The sequence below is a fragment of the Corvus hawaiiensis genome, chromosome 14, assembly GCF_020740725.1.
Source record: "Corvus hawaiiensis isolate bCorHaw1 chromosome 14, bCorHaw1.pri.cur, whole genome shotgun sequence".
In the NCBI taxonomy this organism is placed as follows: Eukaryota; Metazoa; Chordata; class Aves; order Passeriformes; family Corvidae; genus Corvus; species Corvus hawaiiensis.
This window is the reverse complement of record NC_063226.1, coordinates 208,911-228,505: the sequence shown is the minus strand read 5'-3', so window position 1 is coordinate 228,505 and position 19,595 is coordinate 208,911. Positions and strand designations below refer to the sequence as shown.

General features: G+C 39.3%; 1 protein-coding gene across 3 annotated transcripts in view; it reads right to left on the bottom strand.

Annotated features, from left to right (window-relative positions):
- Positions 1 to 15,366, bottom strand: part of LOC125333112 (transmembrane 9 superfamily member 2-like) — a 28,200-nt gene extending 12,834 nt beyond the window's left edge. Inside the window, exons 1-12 of one of the 3 annotated variants that reach the window (XM_048318761.1) lie at positions 15,134 to 15,366; positions 14,693 to 14,760; positions 13,306 to 13,399; positions 11,608 to 11,735; positions 11,254 to 11,383; positions 10,173 to 10,300; positions 8,879 to 8,990; positions 6,678 to 6,757; positions 5,678 to 5,786; positions 2,376 to 2,508; positions 1,168 to 1,287; positions 933 to 990 (exon numbers count right to left, since the gene is read on the bottom strand). In XM_048318761.1, coding sequence (XP_048174718.1) covers positions 933 to 990; positions 1,168 to 1,287; positions 2,376 to 2,508; positions 5,678 to 5,786; positions 6,678 to 6,757; positions 8,879 to 8,990; positions 10,173 to 10,300; positions 11,254 to 11,383; positions 11,608 to 11,735; positions 13,306 to 13,399; positions 14,693 to 14,760; positions 15,134 to 15,250 — 1,277 coding nt within the window. In that variant the 5' untranslated portion in view covers positions 15,251 to 15,366. Of the gene's footprint in view, positions 1 to 932; positions 991 to 1,167; positions 1,288 to 2,375; positions 2,509 to 5,677; positions 5,787 to 6,677; positions 6,758 to 8,878; positions 8,991 to 10,172; positions 10,301 to 11,253; positions 11,384 to 11,607; positions 11,736 to 13,305; positions 13,400 to 14,692; positions 14,761 to 15,133 lie in introns of those variants that run through there. The other 2 variants (XM_048318762.1, XM_048318763.1) reach the window with 2 other exon arrangements.
- Positions 15,367 to 19,595: the final 4,229 nt, after the last annotated feature.

The following is a 19,595-nucleotide window of genomic DNA, read 5'->3' as shown; positions in this document are numbered from 1 at the left end:
CCTCTGTGAAACTCAATTTATCTGGGAGTTTAAATGATCAGCACAGTATTCCTTCCATCGATATATATTTTCTTCTCTCTCCTGATAACATCTAAATGACAGCAGGGAGACTGGAGCACATTTTGTTTAGAACTAAGATTTCTCATAGAAATACTACACTTGGTTGTTATTGAATACATTATCTTTCATTTGATGAAATTCTGCTTTATTTGAAGCCAAGTCATGTTTTATTCATTCTGAGGTTTTTGGGCAGAAGAAATACCTTAAGAAATTTATAATATTTTCTTTCACTTCTGCCAAGACATTTGCCAAGGGGTAACTTCGTGTACCCAAAGCTGCAACCAAGAAATATGAAGACTTGCAGAAGAAATTAGTTTCTGCTCCCTCACCCCCTTAATTCTCACAAAAGGTCATGAGAGCTAAGAGAAAACAAAAGGTTGAAGTGCTATTGCCCTTCCCAAGCAGGACATTGGCCACACTACGTAGTACGATACACACTACAGCCGTATCCCAAACTGGACCCCACCCACATTTATGTAAGAAGATTATAACCAGCATTACCTGGAATATACTGAGTACTACAGTACCAAACTGGAATTACCCCATCACTGTGCCAAATGCTCTGGTGCAGTGATTCCCAAAGGCTGTGACACAACCTTGCAAAGACTTGCCCCATTCCTCCTACCCCCACAGCTGACAACAAAACAAGAAGCCAAGAAGCTGTATTCTAGATTACCAGACTCCACCTCCTCAGAATTCACTTTTTATAATCACAGATAGGCAATGCACAAAAGGAACAGCAGCTTGGGAGTACCATAAACAAAATCACACAGACAAGCATCATAACAGTTGGCTTTCCCCCAACTCCTTCCCACCTCAGATTTGTTCATACTTAAAGAGTAAAGGAAAGAATGAGGGGAAACAATACTAACCCAGGACAGAGCAGAGCTGTAAGCAAGACATTTGTCTTCCACTTCTCGCCTCTGAACGCTGAGGAATAAAAGTAAAAACAATTTCAAGGTCAAGACTTTTTCCAACTGTTCTACAGCATGGCAGCAAGAAGCAGATATGCTGTCTGAGACACCAGCTCCAGTTGGAGGCTTATATTCAGCCCAGCAATTCTGAATTTAACATGTTGCGTCACATTAAATAAATGCATGTACTTACTCTTGTACATTCTAGCAGACACATAACCAGCTGGAGTTCCCAGTAAGACCCACAACACAACTGCACAGGTCATCAAAGCACCACGGTTGGCAGGAGAAAGGAATCCAAGGCAAGCCAGGACTAAAGAAACAAAAAGATTTAGTTATTTGTGGACATGTGTCAAAATTCCCCTATAACACAGATCACTGTGAAGGTTTATCCCTCTCACTACCACATATTTAAATGAAGGCTGAGTGCATAAGCTCTTTTACAACCCCATCACATGACCATACCCTAACAGCACTGTTTCATTCAAAAGCATTATTTCCACCTCATCTCTTAAATAGAAAGTTTCTCATAGCCATAAGGCTGAAAAATAAAATGCCATCATCCACCAAAAGGGTTTTCTCTTGCCACCAATTTCTTTCTATACTACCACACTGATTGCACAGGAAACTATCACTGCTAAGCAAGATACAGAGTTGTGATCAACACTGAAAGACAAGTCTATCAAGAAAATTCTAGTATTCTTGCAGTATCATGCAATAAATGGAAAAAAAGCAGTTCCCCTATGAAAGATCAAAAAAATCTGAATTAAACCTGGAGAACAAAATTTGGAAGATTTTTCTTTTGTACTAAATATCAGTGTACTTTCCCATTTGTCTGTACAGTAAGAAAAGGAATGCTCATAAACTTTACAGATAACCAATAATAAAATGCCACCCTGTGACAGGTTACATAATCACACGCATTTATAGCTATTTATGGTAGGCTCTCATTATGTCAACATTGTGTCAGTACTATTTCACTGGCCTGCACTCCTGCTCTTATTTCTGTATGGCTGCAGGCTCATGTCAAACACATCGGACAGAGGGGCTCCCAGAACATTAAAGCTTTGATTACATCTTTGAACTTGCATTACTGAACCCTTGGATAATTTACAGCATGCAAAACTGTGTTTTTTAAAAAGAAATTGGTAAGAAGGAAGTTTGATTTCTGAATTCATGAAGAATCTGCATTAGCCCAGATATCACAATGCTTTCAATGGCAATGCTCACAACAGCATTACTGAAGCTATCTAATTATTGTTATGAAATTGCATTAATATTTTATGTTATTAATGGAAGGACTTCATTTCCAAAAGAAGGCTTCTATCATTTGTTTAATAATATTGCAACTTTCTTATTACTATTACACTACAATCACATCACCTTAATGAAGTTACTTACATAAAGTAATAAATGTCATTATGAAAATTTGTGTTCCTTGGCCCAAAAAGACAGACAGTAACATTCCCTTCCTTGGAGGTCTAAACACATCTCCATGAACCAGCTTCCAGCCAAATTCCTCTTGGGCATCTTCCTGTGTAAAATCAACAATGTCTTTAGCAGAGATACATAATGCAGTAGTGAATTAACACAAACAAGATGCAAAACACATATTTAAAGTTTGATTAGCTTCCAGTTAAGATCCAAAGCCAGACTAATTGCATCTGATTCATCACTCATTGATTTCATAACCCCCTAATGGTTCAGTGAAAAAGGCAAGATTTATCAAGAAAATTCTCATCTCCTAAAGCAAGAAAAAGCAAATGCAATTAGCCAAACCATAGAACATCATTCTAAATTTAAAATAAAACAAAGCATTCAGTTTAGTTTTAACTTCAATCTAGTTCATGCATTTATCTTTTTCTGTTTCAATTTCAGAGCACATTGGCCTCAATGACAATACTGGAAAAGAATGAAACTGTCTCTGTACTCCAGAAGACAGTTTGCTCCCTGGAATCCTGAGAGACAAGTACCAACACTCTGTCCCACTGCCAGAGGTGAATGGACGGAAGGATGGAACAAGGAGGGGGGAAACCTCAGTCCAGTGGCTCTAAGGACCCACAGTTGGAAGAAAAAAACTTTTTAATGAAGTCACTCAAAACAGACACCTCCCCTCACAAAAAACAAACAAACAAAACCAACACACACAACCACAGATAAACAACCCCACAAGAAGACCCTCTGCTCCTCATAAAAGTTAAAAGCTACAGGTTCCATTCAGTGTAGGAATATTGAGTTCAGTTCAAAGGACTGCTTACCACTAGAATCACAGCTTGCCAAAAAACAGGGTAAGAAAGAAACCAGACCACACTGGTAAATGACATAGAGCACCTTAAATTGCAACAGAAGATGTAACTTTTCTTTTTCTGGAAGATTGTCCTTGCTTTCCCCATACTGATATCTCTGCTTGCTAGAAATTACTCTCAGAAGGCTGATATATGAATACAAAAATTGGAAACTATTGAACACAAGATAACACTGATTAAAATACAAAACCACACCCCATACCTGATAGAAAATGATACCAGATATCCAGGTATAATTCCAACACATCAATCTTCCAGTAAAGAAAGATTTGTTTGGTCAAAGAAGCATAAATACAAAACTTTCATGTAAGTCTGAACTTGAAGGATATGTGATAATGATGAGAAAATTGTACGTAAGACAGAAGAAAGGCTTTTCCTAGGTAATTGTAAGTAAGGAATGAAAGAGTGGCAAAGATTACCACCTGAAGGAAATCTCTGTTTCCAAAATGGTGAGCACTAAGCAAGAACAAATGCTTAGTACTTCACTTCCTGACAGAACACAGAAAATGTTTACAGATTTGGAATGGCTTGTATAGAATCCTTGTCAACAACTCATCTGGGAAATGCACTCAAAAGACACCTTCTGGCTCTAACATGAACTTTAAAACAAATAGCTACATGGTAATTATCTTGGTTTAAGAAATAAAGAGAAACCAAGTCTGGCAGATTGAGACCTCCAATTTATCCTGTATGAGCCTATGTGCCACAGTTTGTCTCAAAGCTTCACTTTTAAATTAAGTTCTTTCATCACTGGCTAATTACCTGTGAGTCAGAGTATTTTTCAGGCTTCTCTTCAAAAAATTCAGCAGTATTTTATATTGCTAACCTTTAACGTACAACATAACAAAAAGAACTGTACAAGTAGTGAGCTATACTTTAGAGATTCAAAAAATATTAGAGCAAAATTAAACTTATCAAAGGTGCAGCAATCCTCATCTTACCATTAATTTAGCTTAGTTCTCAAAACATTCTAACAAAGATTTAAGTCCCCTACATTCAAGTAGTCATTATCAAAGATTTTAGAGAGGAAAAAAAAACAAACAAAAAAAGTTTTACCACTCACTGGTGAAAACATATTGACATGAGTTCTCTTCAGTTCAGGAATCCTCTTTTAGTCATAAGACCCTAAAAGTAATCTAATGATTTCTAAACACTTCATTAATGAATGTCTCACTAAATTCACATCACACTAAAAGCCAGTGGGCACTAGTTGAAACATTAAACGCACATTCTAAGATCACACTCACTGGCTGGTGCATCAATCTCTTCTGAAGTACAATCACCAGCATCCCCTAAACGTGAGATACTAATTTGCTTCACTGCATCTTCTTCAGCCCAGGTCCTCTTTTGCACAATTATTTCACACCTTTTTAAATAAGCTCCTTGAACTGCAACAGATCTTTAAGTCTCTCACACCTGGCAAGAAAATAAAAAACTGTGGCTTTCTGAAAGTCACACCTATCCCTGCTGCTACTCATAAAACCTAATCAAGCTTCTACAAGTCTTGCTCTTTATCACATTAAGAATGATCAACAAATAAAGATAACACAGTATAAGATATTGAACGTAATTTGAGAGATCAAACAGAAGCCTCAAAAAAACCGTCAGTTAAAGGATGTGAGAAAAATCATTCCACTTTAAATCACTGTCTGATTTACATTAACAAAAGATACTCGATATCAAAACCACAAAGAAGTAGTATTTTCAGATGTTTTCATTTCAATATGAAACATTTTTGTGCATTTTGAAGAATTTCTTTAACCAGACAGACAGCAACAAGAGTGAAAATTCAAACCTTTGTTGCATCTGACATTACTTCTCGTCTTTGAGTTGCAGATACCACTTTTACCAAAGAGTAAAAGGCTGAGTAAAAATTACTCTCAGTCTACTGGTCAAGTCTTTTTAACTCATAATCAGTTATATTCTCTTCCACTATAGAAACCTGCCACTTTGCCATTTTATGGAGTACATATTTCAAAAGAACTCACAACAGGTTCAGTTGGATGGCAACAGGCTTCAGTCATCTCAGTAATTTAAACAAACTAGACTCAGTTTAACTTGTATTTTATTTACAAATAAAATAAAATATCATTTATGCACATACCAAGAAGTTCTAATACAGCTAGAGGTCAGAAGTTGTGTTGCACATGAACTGCAATATTATCATCTCCTAACTAAACAAAGTGATTCCACCAAACTCTCCATCCACAGATAACATCAATTTCTATCAGCCTATGTTAATCAGAATATCTCCAATAATTTTTAACCCCCAGAGATATTATCATGTATCAAACTCATCCTAGTTATACATCTCTCTAGACTGTACTCAAAACTAAGAGACAGACATCACTATAGCCAGAAAAATGTGCTCATGTAAAAGCTGCAAATTTTACTCACAGAAGAGTCAATCTGGTTGTATCTTGCAATATCTTTATGAAGAGTCCTCAGAATGATCATAGCCACCATGCCAGATAAGAAGAGAACAATTACGAGGGAATTCATTATACTGTAGATAAAGAAACAGTCAAACTTTGAATCCAGTTATTCAAGTTTTAGGAGATGTACCAGTTCATACTACACGTACTGCTCAGATCTGAGGAAAAGCCTTAGATATTCAGACCTTCCAGTATTTTCCCACCCAGACAAGATAAAGGTACACAATTTAGAAGTCTATGACTTCTTAGGAGACAGAAGTGAGGAGAACAGTATTTCATGATACCTTGCTAATTCTGAAGACAGTTATATATTGCTTTTCTTTGTTTTCCTCCTTATATAGCCCAGAAGTAATTTCTCTGGTGAAACAGCTACAGTTCTTAAAGCAAACCGTCAAGTAGGTTTTATATCTATCAACCAATGGAATGGATATTGTGCCATTCAATACTTTGTAGAGAACAATTCATTCGGATTAGCTTTTCAAGATTTACATTGCAAAACATTAACGCTTCAAAACAAATTATATACTTACTTAGTATCATTCCCATGCTATGGAGGGAAATAAGCAAGAGCTTTTCACATGCATCTTTTACTCATAAAAAAAGACCTTTTTACTGTAAGCACCTGCTGAGTACAAAACATGCATTACACATATGTACCTCTCACTGGGCAGTCAAAGCCAGACAGTAACAACAAGAACACTGCACAGCAGCAATGACTCAAAACTTCTCCAGAACGGAGATTGTAAAGTAAAACAACGGAAGCTGCTTTCCTTTTGGACACTGATGATGCATTCCTTTCACAAAAAGAAGTAATACAATTGCTCCCAAGAGATGAAAACTTACTTCACATAGGAAAGCAAAAAGTTTTCTTGACTGAAAACCTACAGACTTCCCTAGAAGTACAACTAAGAAATCTTTGTGCTCCCCTGCAAGGTTACTCACTGAATAAATGCAAATCTTACCTAAACCACTGGATGTTTGTATGCGGCATGGACTCCAAAATGTAGTCCCACCTGGAAGCCCACTTAATATTATTCTTTTCCTATAAGGAAATGAAATAGAAATTAACAGAAGCAAGTACAAGTTTGTTGCAGTCTCCAAGAGGGAATAAGCAAGCACAACACATCCCTTCCGCAAACTTTCCAGTCAGCATTGACATCTAAGCTTGGTACCAACCCTGGGTGCAAGACTTTCCTCTTGCATTAATTCATCTCTAGAGACTCTAAAAGAGTGTCCTCCCATTGAAATCTCCTATCCACATCTCCTACCTTTAAATTTGACTTCACTAAGCCTCGTATTTCCATGATTTGCGATGTAGCTGCCTGCAGATCCCAACTGCTGAAAAACAATCATGCCATCACTACAAGATTCTCCCAGCATAGCACACTGATCTTGAAACTTCAACTTTGTCAAACATACTCGAGAGAAAAATTCCAGGGGAAACTAGGAATGTTTTTCTCATCACTTTTAATGCATTTAGCACAGGCTTCTTTGCTCTCTGCCATAATGCTGGCTGATACAGACGGTTTTCCACTCTGATTCCTGACAGACAACTTGTACTTCCAGGTATTCCTGTGATGGATCTTCATGCATACAACTAAGGACTCTTTCTGACCCACAAGCCTTGTCCTCCTCAGTTGTCTCTTTGGATATACACACGTGTTGTCCTGCTACCAAATTCTATCCCCTAACTGGCATGAAGTTCTGCTGAATTTCTTAATCTACTCACAAGGTGCTAAGTTTGTACAGTTGAGTACCAAACTGCTCTCATGCTTACATTTTTTACACTTGTGTACTAAACATTAGTGCCACGATGATGTATTCTTTTCACACAGAGCTAAATACCTTGCTCATTTCAGTTAATTAAAGCAGACACCGTAACTTTCTTGTCAGAAATCAGCTGCCACATTAGAAAGGACCATAAAACAGCTACACATTTTACTGCTTTATGTAGTCAGGCTTACTGAAACGGATGTTTTCCTATTTAAAAACACTTCCCACTGACAAACACTCCTCTTTTAAGTTATTTTGAAACTACTAATAAAAAGTAAAACACGTGAGGTATTATTTCAAATCAAGGGTTATGGATGACAGAGAGAATAAGCAGTTTTGGAGTGCCATCTGCTGGAAGTATCCAAATGCACTGGATGGGAGCCTTACCTGCTCCATGACAGGGAGAAAAGAGTGTAGGTACTCAAACACCTAACCCATTGCGTGACTAACCAGACAAAGTTCACACTGAAGTTCTGAATCGCAATTTACCTCAAGATTTAAACACAAATGTTAGTGACAGAAGGCTCATTCATGTAGGAAAATCAAAGCTGGAAGAGGATTGGGTGTCTCAAGGGAAAAGTAACAGGATATTGAGCCTTGCACCTCAAGGTCACTGGTTCAAATCAATTTGGCAGGATGAAAGCTGTTGCCATATGATGGCTGCTTCACTGCCTGTACAAAACAGGCTGGTGGTCTCAAGCCAAACCCTCTAAGATTGGTGTCTTACATCAAAAAAACAACCACACTTTCAGGACAGACTGGAACAGAGGTGCTAAGGTTTGAAGTACCTTGAATCAAATTACTGTCACATGCACAGGAGGTTCACTTTCCATGCTGGGGTTAAGACCCATTTGCCAGAAAGACTAGTTTCCTCCTAACTCATTTATAGGCTGAATAAAGCATTAGTGTATTAGTAAATATTACAGTATTAATTGTGAAAAATAAATGATCACCTACTCAAGAAAAAGCCAGTAAACAAAACAAAAACCACACAAAATGAGACAAAGCCTGCAACCTCACAAGGAAAAGCTTTACAGTCAATACTTAATGCAATGTCCCCAAATACAAACTGTTCTTCAACACAAGACTCTCAGCACCCCGAAAGCAGAGTTTACCTCAAGGAAGACAACTCTTGCAGTTACTCAATCTACTAATTTTCTATTAGTAATAAAACATGGGGAAAAAAACAGGTCTTCATTTATATATTCATAGTGTCACTTAAATTACAGGAACAAAAAATGTGTTAAGATTTTCAGAAAAATACTTCACAAGACCATCCTTACAGAATTTACACTGCTGTACTCCAGTTATGGCTATTAGCAAGTTATCCAATTGCTTTGATTTCACTCTTTTGGGAATTACGTATTCATGTAACAGATTTAATACTTACTTCAAATGTCACAGAGTAAGTATAAACCAAATTCAGTTTATTGGTGAATTCTCCAGGAATCTCCATAGGTGGACCTTCACAACTTAAGTTGTTCTCATCTGTATGTTTGTAGCTAATGGGGAAAAGAAGTTAAATAAAATTTTTTAAAATTTTAATTTTTTCTAAAATTTAGCATTGTGCTCCAACCACAAATACTCCCCTATCAGGAGAGCTTCAAAGTTGAAGCAAAGCACCTGGTGAGAGAACGACAAAATTAAGGTTATGTGCAACCTAACTGCCCTCTTGTGGTCTACACTGCCAAGGAAAAGGCAAATTCTCATTTTTCAGCCATTCAGGATGCTACTGATAAAGCATTAATGAAAAATGAGTAAGTTTGGTAGAATCTTCCTGGCACTCATGGAAGGAATGAACTTGCATAGCAAGTATAATTCACTAAAAACACATTGTACCTTTGCAAGAGAAAAACCAAGTACAATCAAGTCGTGTTGTACCAAGCATGTCTGCATGACTTGAGAAACTGCAGTACTGTCATTTATTAACTTACTTCTATAGGAAAGAGAGAAAAGTTTAGCTATTAAAAAAAAAACCTACTTTGAAATCTTATAACTGGACTGCAGTTTTCAAATATACGTAAGTATGAACTGTGTATGAACAGATTGACTAGAGGCAAAGTAGTTGCTTCAGTCTTCTTCTGACCTCTGAGTTGTTGCACCTCCACTCTGGTCAATACAAAAATTAAGAAGCTACTGTTTGAGAAAATCAGCTAGTCTTCTTAGGAAATTAGTTGTCATCTGCAGTTCTGAATGTCAATGCTAAGATGGTATTTCACCTATACCTCAGTATCCAAACTTACACAGGAAAAAGTACACCTGTACATTCATCCAAAGTACATTTGGGACACAGGTAATAGATCCAATATGGGAAACTGTTACTCAGTGAAAGGATGTTTCTCAGTGTATCTGAAAACATGCATATCCAGATACAGATCAATCAAAACATGAAAAAGGCTCTGTTGTTTGGGTCAGGTTCTAAGAGTCTGCATAAGCAGCTTTTCCACCACAAGGCACTTCAGGGAACACTTTTAAGAGCAAAGTTAAATTACATTTACAGTTGTGGAACTGTCCTTGTAAACAGTTCCAGGCATAAACCAGCACAATGAAAGCTTTACCAAAAGTCAGAATAACATGTTCCTCAGAATTTATTAACACCAATAACATCTCTAAGGAACCATTCCCTTTGGAACTGCTGTTAGGACTCCAGAGTACCAGAACCTGCTGCTTTAATGCACAATTACCTTTGTGGTCTCAGTCTTGCCATCACCAGTCTTGCACCAGGCCAGTTTTCATCCTTTCCGCTGTGGTACATGATTGTTATGTCAACATGGTTGAAGAGGTAGAAAGTGTTCTTCTTGTTAAACTCTGACTACAAAACATAATAAGGAGACTGAGCAACTTCTCCAACAGGAGAGGGCGCAAGAAGTCAAGAACTTTAAAATGAGGCAAGTATTGTATGAAGGAGCCAAAAAAGGGAAACACTTCAACATTAATACACCTGAATAAAAGATCACTTTCAAGAGCCTGGGGAGCCTGAGGAGTAACTGAGTTGGAAGGTGACTGCAGACAGAGTAAACTGAACATGCATGATAAATGCAACACTTCAAAGAAGCATCAGACCTGCTGCATACAAATGAACTGACTGCACTGCACACAAGCAGCAGGTCAAGTGACACAGCAGAGTCACGGAGAGCTCTCTCCTCACCAAGACGAGTGTTGTCCTACACCCAGGAGGGATAAAACGCTATCACTATTATCTGTAACTGTACTAGTTCACAATGGAATCCCTGGGATGACTGACACATTTCCAACTGTCAACATAATTTTCCCTGTCACAGCTATGTTTGTTATCCTTCAGCCATCTGGGAAAACCCTGACACATTTAACTTGTAAACTGTGCTAGACGTAACTTTTGCAACTAGAACACAGAGCTCATTTCTAGGACTTCACTAGAAAGCTTCTATCTGATACTGATAAAAGAACGTCTTGCACGTGAACACGACAGAGACAAAGATTGAATAGGTACTAGGACGGATACACATGAAATTTCAGAACAAAACCTCAATTTTCTAAGGCTTTTAAACACCCACACCATTATTTTATAGCTTTATAAAACATATATTGGTCAAAGACATGTATGAACATTTTATTTGGACAATTGTATCAGCGAGACACTGCACACACTAGCAGCACTCAGCTGTTAGTGCCCACAGTCTGAACATTAATCATGTTTACAAACGTATGTTTCTTTCTCAGGAAAAGAAAGCTTAAAACCACAAATGAAACCACCCTATACTAACAAAAAAAAGTTCCACCACTTACATTTATAACACAAGCATCTTTAACTCTACCATCTGGAGTAACAAAACATCCTATTGGAAATCCCGGATTACAGTATTTTTGTCCATCTTCCACATCATAACACCACGTTACAGGCATGTTATCGATAATCCTAGACAGAAATCATCAAAGAACACGTCCTCAGAAAGGGATGCACCTCACTTCACAGTGGCATTTCACATTCATGTAATGCACACACTTTTCAGTAGTGCCTACAAGATGCACAGTAGAGAGACAACTATCACACAGAAGGAAGAAAGCAACCACTTAAAACATATATAACAAATGTCCAAAAGCAGAAAGTAAACCAAACCTCAAGCACATGTCTTGGCTTACCAGTGATGCTGATAATTCAACTGCATTCCTTTCTTCAAAAAAGCCAGTTTGCTTTTATCAGCACTGTTTCCTGGATCATATGATCTTGTACAAACCTTCTTGCATGTTTCTTGCTTTTTAAAAGTGAACTGTTAAAAAAAAAGCACACAACAGAGAGTCACTTTAATTTTGCTTCAAAAATCTTTTAGGGGTTTTGGTTTTTTTTCAGGTAAAGTAGGGGGGTTTTTTTAGCTACCTCACCTCCTTGCTGTAAAAGTTTCTAAAGGATAAATCCTGAGGACTGAAAATTGAAAATTAGTAGAAAAGGTATTGCTTTTTCTTTTACCAGTTTGTTTTGTTTTGGTAATTTCATCATCTGCTAAAACAGACTTTCACTACACCCTTCTTGAATATTTCACGTTACCTTTAGCTGGTTTTCCCCACGACAACCAAGTCAGATAAGGATGCCAAAACCACAGGTTGCACAACATCTAAACTTCAAGCACAGACATCATCTAACACAAACACGCTCACATTTGCATCTCCAACTTCTAACCTAGCTAGGATTTACCTGTTAGTGAGCTTAAAACACAACTGAAAATTCTAATATTATCAAGGCCCAAATGCTAACCAGGAACAGCACTTTCTAATTACTGTAGTGTGCAGCCATTTCAAACAATTGTTACAACACTTAATCTATTCAATATGTATCCAGTCCAAATGACCCATCATGCTACATATTTAAAAGCTTCTTGTGACCAGTGGACATAACACTTAAAATTACATTAGCTCAGAAAATCAAGGAGATTTCTAAGTGCAGCTCATACAAGGGAAGGGACATCACTTGCTTAACAGACTAATGAAAAGATGTGATCAGGTCCCTAATGACTACGCAGCAGCAGGCCCAGAAACTGCTGCTTCTTTTTCTCACACGGATTTGGATTATCTAGCAACCATCACACACACACATAGCAGAGTTTTCAGCTTCACTGGCAAATCCCAGTCTGGAAACTGCATTTGAACACCATATAGCTCTCAAATACCAAGAGCCACTGTTTGACCACAGCTCCTCCACTGCTAATAACTGTCCCAAGTTGATGGCACAGCTTTTTTAGATATGCTACATTTGGTCATTGCTAATACAGAAAAATACCACATACCACAAAATATTTCCTTACATTTATTTTACATTAGGTTCCAAGTGATATGCATCAACAATGAAAAATATGTTTTTAGACAACAGATGTTAAGCATGTACAAGCAAAGAAAAGCTGCAAGTGAGCAATAACGTAATTTCCCCTTCCCACTCTGGAAGTTGCCCAATACTACAACCAAGTATACGGAACAGTTTCTGAACCATCACTTTATAGTCTCCACTGCTACATTTAATAAACAAATTATTTCAGATCACCTAACACACCTTACATCCAGCTCTTAAATAACTACCTAAGATATAGTTTCTGGACATCCCTACCACAGAGCAACAGGCAAGAAGGGTGATTACTGGCTCAGTTTCCTAATTGTAATTAACCACCCTAAGATGCCTTTGGGCTGGGAGGAGTTTTGGTTTTATTACATAAACTCCATAGTGCTTATATTAAAAAATATAAACAAAAATAATCATCTAGTTATCAAATCTTCAGCTATGTCTATGGATTACAGCCATCAGAATGACAGCTATCAAATTTAAACAGGATCAACTTCAAGGCATAAAATAACCTTATATGGAGATGATGCTATTCTCTCCCCAAACAGCACTTGTCCAAGATTTTCTGATGGTCTTTTCTCTTCCTTATCTTGACAGAAGTCAAAACTGGAAAAAAGTAGCAAAGTTTCCCTTTTATTTTTAATTGACATATAACTGTAAATACCAGCCTAAAACAAATTCTTAAATTATGTCCTTAACATTAGTTTCCTTTTTTTTTTTGACAGTTCAGCCACTGCTAGCAAAAAAATCTGAGTGCCTTTGCGAAGAAAGCTGGCATCTATTTTAATATCAATTTCAACCAATACATGTGCCAGAGTATCTTTAACAAAATGCATGATGCTTAGTCCACCCACCCTTTTCAAATGGCAACTTCAACAAACAATAGAATGTTTCATTTTGTGGGAAAAAAAAAGGGACTGTGCTACGAACTTTTCATTTCTCTTGCAAAAAGTTTCTAAAAAACTACACCCTTTCTTTAAGGAATATTTACAAATAGCATTTAACATGAAACACATTTTAAAGAAGGAAAGTGATTTTAGTATTACAGTGCCACATTGTCGAACACCATTCACCAATTCTTTTCAACTACATACAGCCCGAAACTGCTGAATATGGGAGAACGTAACCATTCTGGCTTTTCATTAAACACAGGTAACAGCAGGTTACATAAAGAAACCCCAACATAACAACAAACAAACCCATATTTTCCTTTGTTACATAAGTGCTTTTCCTCAATCAGTGGTCCTAAATTCACTGGCTTCCATAAAATTTAACAGAAAGAGAGACACGGGGATTTTTTAGCTAGTCTCTGGTCTTGTTTCTATTGCTGCACTGCCCAGGGAAAGACCTAAAACATCTGGAAGTTTTCTTTTCTGTGCCCAACAGCAAGACTGCAAATCATATTGTTTATCATTACTTTGTAGGCCTATGAATATCTGCAAAAGCAGACAGAAGTTTTCATAGAAAAGAATCAAAATGAAACAAAACCAAGACCAACAAACCAAGAATAAGCTACAGAGCTTTGGCAAAAAAAGGAAAGCTAACAGTAACTGGTCTCCGAGTTTCCAAGAGGAAAAAAAGAGGAACTCCAAGCATCGGACCTCCTAGATTTGCCAAACAGAAAGAACTTTCAAATATGTCAAACAGTTAACACTAAATCTTGTATTCAGCTCAAAAAAATGCACCCGTAAGAAACTCTGCAGCCTTTTTTTTAATAATAGCAGAGGACTGTCAGGTGGCACAGGTGTGGCCCTCATCCTTCCCACCCTCTTGTACTTCATTCCTTCTACTGAGTGCTGGATTCACTCTTCCATCGCTACAGCCAAAATACAGCCACCCTTATGGTAACAGAAAAGCGCCTTTCCAAACGCTTCTAGAAACCTGTTGGGATATACTTACGCATCGTATTCGTATGGCAGAACTGATTCAACAGAGTCCAGCCTGTTCACGAAGAGCTCAATTAGTGACTGAAACAGGAAAGGAGGAGAAAAAGTATGAAAATACTGACTTTCAGAAACTTAGTGTGGCTGGTACGAAACGCGTGGCTAACTAGCAAGTGCTGCTACCCCATGGCGGAGTTACCCTTGGCTGCTGACAGGCCCCGGCCACGCCAGGAAGAAGGAACTAAGGGTCCTCCCAACGCTGGCTGGAAAGTTCAGCGGGAAAAGGGAATACCAGCGGGAGGTGTCTGTCTTCCCGGAGCAAAGGCTGCCGCCCGCGGCAGGACACCCGCGTGCGGCGGGATTGGAAATACCCCGCGGACCCAGCTCGCCGCGGGAGCCCCGAGCGGGGCACAGCGAGGGGACGGCCCGCGTCGGGCCCGCCCGTGAGGACTCTCACCTTGCAGCTCTCGGTCTCCTCACCCTCCTCACAGAAGCTGACGGGTGCCAATCCGGGCAGGTAGAAGGCGGCGCCGAGAGGCGCCACCAGCAAGAGTGCGGCAGCCAGCAGCCTCATCTTGCAGCCTGGACGGGCAAAGGCACCATGAGGCGAGACTGCAACCCCGACCACCCCGGGTAACGTCTTGCGGAGGCGGCCCCAACACAGTCAGAGGCGGGGGTGGCCGCGTCACGGCCGGGTCGGGGCCACAGCGGCTGCGCGGTGCGGGGGGGGGGGAAGTGCCGGGCGCCATCTTGGGGAGGGCACTCTGAGAAACGGAAAATGACAGGGTGAGGGGAAACTGCTTCCCACTGCTTGAGGACGGGGTTAGATGGGCTGCTGGAGAGAAGTTCTTCCCTGGGAGGGCGGTGAGGCCCTGGCGCAGGTTGCAGAGAGAAGCTGTGGATGGTTCACTGGAAGTGCTCAAGGCCAGATTGAACAGGGTTCTGAGCAACGTGATCTAGGCGAAGGCGTCACTGCCCATGGCGGGTGGGGTGGGAGTGGTAGAATTAGGTGATCTTTAAGGCCCCTTCCAACCCAAGCCATTCTAGGATTCCGTGATACCAGAATCTCTTTCCAGGTTTTAGCCCCCAGCAAAAAAACCACTGAATCAGTTAGGTTGGAAAATATCTCTGAGATCATCGAGTTTAACATAGGACCCAACACCACCATGTCAAGCAGATCATGGCACAGGATGCTTCGTCCAGTCTTTCCTTAAACACCCCCAGGGACAGTGACTCTACCACCTCCCTGGGCAGCCCATTCCAATGTCTAATTACCCTTTCTGTGGAGAAATTCCTCCTAATGTCCAACCTAAACCTCCCCCCGCACAACTTGAGTCTATGTCCTCTCATTACCTGAGAGTAGTCTGGCCTTCTTCACCTGGCTACATCCTATTTTCAGGCAGTTGTAGAGAGTGAGTGAGAAAGGCTAAAATCAGATATTACCAGCTCAGAAATCAGGGGTGGAAATCCAAGTTTTCATATAGCAATCTGGAAGAATTATATTTGATGTTTTTTTGTTGCAGCCTGTGATGTTTGCAGCCACAACAGTGGGATGTGCCCCATGGCCTCTTGGTACAACACAGGCACAGTGGTGCCACAAACATGATGCCAAGCTCCACAGTCACCTGTTCAGGTGGTGATGGCAGGAGCAGCGCTCTGAACAGCTGCAAAACCTGTCTGAGGAGCAGGGTCAGTGCAAGTGATGGCTGCAAGCCCAGCTCTGTGCTACCATGGCAAGACTGGTACTCACAGCTGTCTGAGACATTGTGCTAAAGGCATTGCTGTCAATATTGGATAGCAAACACCTCCTTCTTTCATTCTCTATTTCCTGTTTTTGCAAGCCGTTGCCACGCTTGTTTCCAGACTGTGACATTACATTTGTAGTACCCCGCAAAACCTCCATGTCCAATAATTTTAACCAATTCATCAATCTGTAGTGAGTTGCCCTTACCACAGAACAGCAACAGGCAAAAGGAAAAAGAATAAAGGGTGCACAGGAATTCTCGTGTCTTTTTGGCTGAGCCTGTAAATTAAGAGTTGTCATTTCAGGCAGCTCCAGCTACATCATAGGGACCTATGATCCACCTTGTATTGCTAAACTGAAAGGAGCCACAGTGAGATCTCAAATAGGTGATCTGGGAGAAGCACATTAGGGAATTCCAGTTTAGAAATGGTTGACAGAGTCAGTGCCAGAGACAATTATTTTGTGCTATTCTCATCTACTCTAGTCTGAGTTTTACAGAGGAAAATTCCTGAATTTCTATAAATACCTATCAACTGACAGTACTCTTTGTTACAAAACTATTAAACTTATTTTTCAGTTATTTGTTTTTGATTATATATCTAGAGTGAATTACATTCCCTTTTTTATTAATTCTGAATGAGTCTTTTGTGATCAGATTATTTATGTATTCATTAGTCCCCATCCCCCAGCTCTCCTAAATCCTTTATCCAGTTTAAACCCAAAGCATGATGAACTTGGTAAAAGGCCAATATGTTTGATGAAAATATGCAGCATGCTACAGGGGAGATCCAAAGCACTTTCCTCTGCATTAACAAGTTTGCAGTGTAAATTCAACTACATTGTTAAACATCCTAGGATTCGAGAGAGTGACATTTTAGTTGAAAGCTATCACAAAAATCCATAAAATACTACCCTCGTGGAATGTTGTCTACCTCTCCCATCTACTGGACTCATTTTTAGGGTTATCAATGAAAAGGCAGGAAGGGATCAGCTTATATGTACGTGGGTTTGTAACATACTTAATTGCATTTCTTCTACTTTCAAAAATGTGATAATGCAAGGGCAAGTATATCTATGCTAGTTAGGGAGCAACTGTCCTCTGTGTAAACCTTGGTTAAGTTTTCCTGCTCTCTCTTTCCCCAGCTGTCCCATCCAAGTTTCGTATTCCATATGGGCCAGTATTAGGAACTCTTATTACTACCTAATTTCCTATCAGAAAATTCAAAGTTGAAAGGTCATTTGCAAAAGAAATAGTGAGAGCTCTTCAGCCTTGAACTTCTTACTGAAGAGGAATTAGTTTCCATTCAGACTGCAGTTTGTTCCCTGATGATTTCTGTAGTTTTTCTTCAAAAATTCAAAATTACAGGGAAAAAAAAAAAAAAGGAGAGGAGAGGAGAGAATTAGAAGAACTAAAGAATAATATAGCCTCTAATCCTCTAGGAAAAGATCTGACTGAATTTGGAGCAAGACCATACATATTCTATGTAGTGAGAGACTGTAAAATACTGTTCCGGTTTGCAATGAGGATGCAACTAGGTTTTGATGAGAAGCCTCATGAAGATACCTTTTAGGACAATGGACAGAAGAATTTGGCCCTGATACAATTACAGCATTTATGTTCAAATGCTGTTTCAAATGTCATTATGTTCATGCTAATCCCACCTAACTACACGTACAGTATGTGCTAACAAAATGTTAATAAAATGAAGCCTGGAGTTGTCAATGAAATATTTTACTCTTTTAATCAGAGGAGGGAAAAGAGACTTTTGTTTGCATTTGCTTATTTTTCCAGTTGTGAGGCAGTCAATAAATACACTGTGGGTCAGAAAAGCACTCAGAGACCCCACCTTGACGGAGGCCATTTTTAGCATATTTCTTATAGAACTAACAATTTGGTTCAGTTTTCACTATCCATCCCAGGGAGGCTCTGAAGCTTAAATTATTTTGTATTGAAACTAGAATTTGAAGCTTTTTTTTTCATATGGTAATTGGATAAGTATCTGGTAATGCCATTCTTCAGCAACTTCATTGCTATCATAGGCAGTGCCTTCCCACCTCCTTACGAAGGTCATCTTTCCCTTTTCCCCTTCACAGTAACAGCATCCACACTGGAAAGGTGACATCTTCAAGTACATACTGGAGTTTAGAGCAGTGTTTGAGAGCTCCCTTCCTTTGTGTTCTCAACACATCCTTGAGCTAGTCTGAGGCGATGTTGCCTTCTGCTTCCCATAACACCAACAGCAGCTGAATATCAGTATCTGACAGACTGAAAAACTGAAGATAAGAATAGAGTATGCTGTTCTCTTATCAGAATGCAGCAATTATGCAGCTGTGGAATTGTAACAGCACTGGGCAGTGCCTGTAGAGTCCATAGACTCTGTGGCATCTCCCAGAAATGAAGGTCTGGAGAACTGCAAGCAAGAACTGCAAGGGAGAAAAGACTTTGCAGTGATTAGACTGGGTGGCATTAAGAAAATAGGCCTTGAGGACAGATTAATATCAATTTAGATAATCTACAGGTTCAAATAATGAAAATTTAGTCAATTTTTCCATGAGCAGATTTCCTCCTAAGTTTTCCACTATCAGTTTTAGCCAGCCAAAGAAAATCACATTTGAACTTTGAGTATAAATAATTAACAAATTGAGTTAGTTGAACAAAAATGGCAAAACTTTGTGCCATCAACAACACATTTAATTTTAAACCACACTTGTTTTGGTTTGCTGTTATTCTCCAAGGAAGGGGTGCTGACATGCACATGTCTTAATCAAAGTAATTAAAAATGCTTTTAAGGCTGTTTGAGTGAACTGGGTTAAGCTCCTGCACAAACTTCGAAGTTAAACTGATACTGCTGTGATTTTCCTTCCAAAGCAGTGATAGGTCGGCTGCTTCACAAAATCAGTTAGCATTGGAAGGGACCTCTGGGAGATCATCCAGTCCCATCCCCCTGACAAGGCAGGGTCACCTGGAGCACATGACACAGGAATGTCTCCAGAGAGGGAGACTCCATGACCTCACTGGGCAGCTGTTCCAGGGTTCTGGTACCTTCTGCCACCCTCAAGGAAAAGTTCTTTCTCATGTTGAAGTTCTTGTATTTTAGTTTATGACCATTGCTCCTCGTCCTGCCACTGGGCACCACTGAAAAGACTCTGGCACCATTCCCTCAGCACCTGGCTT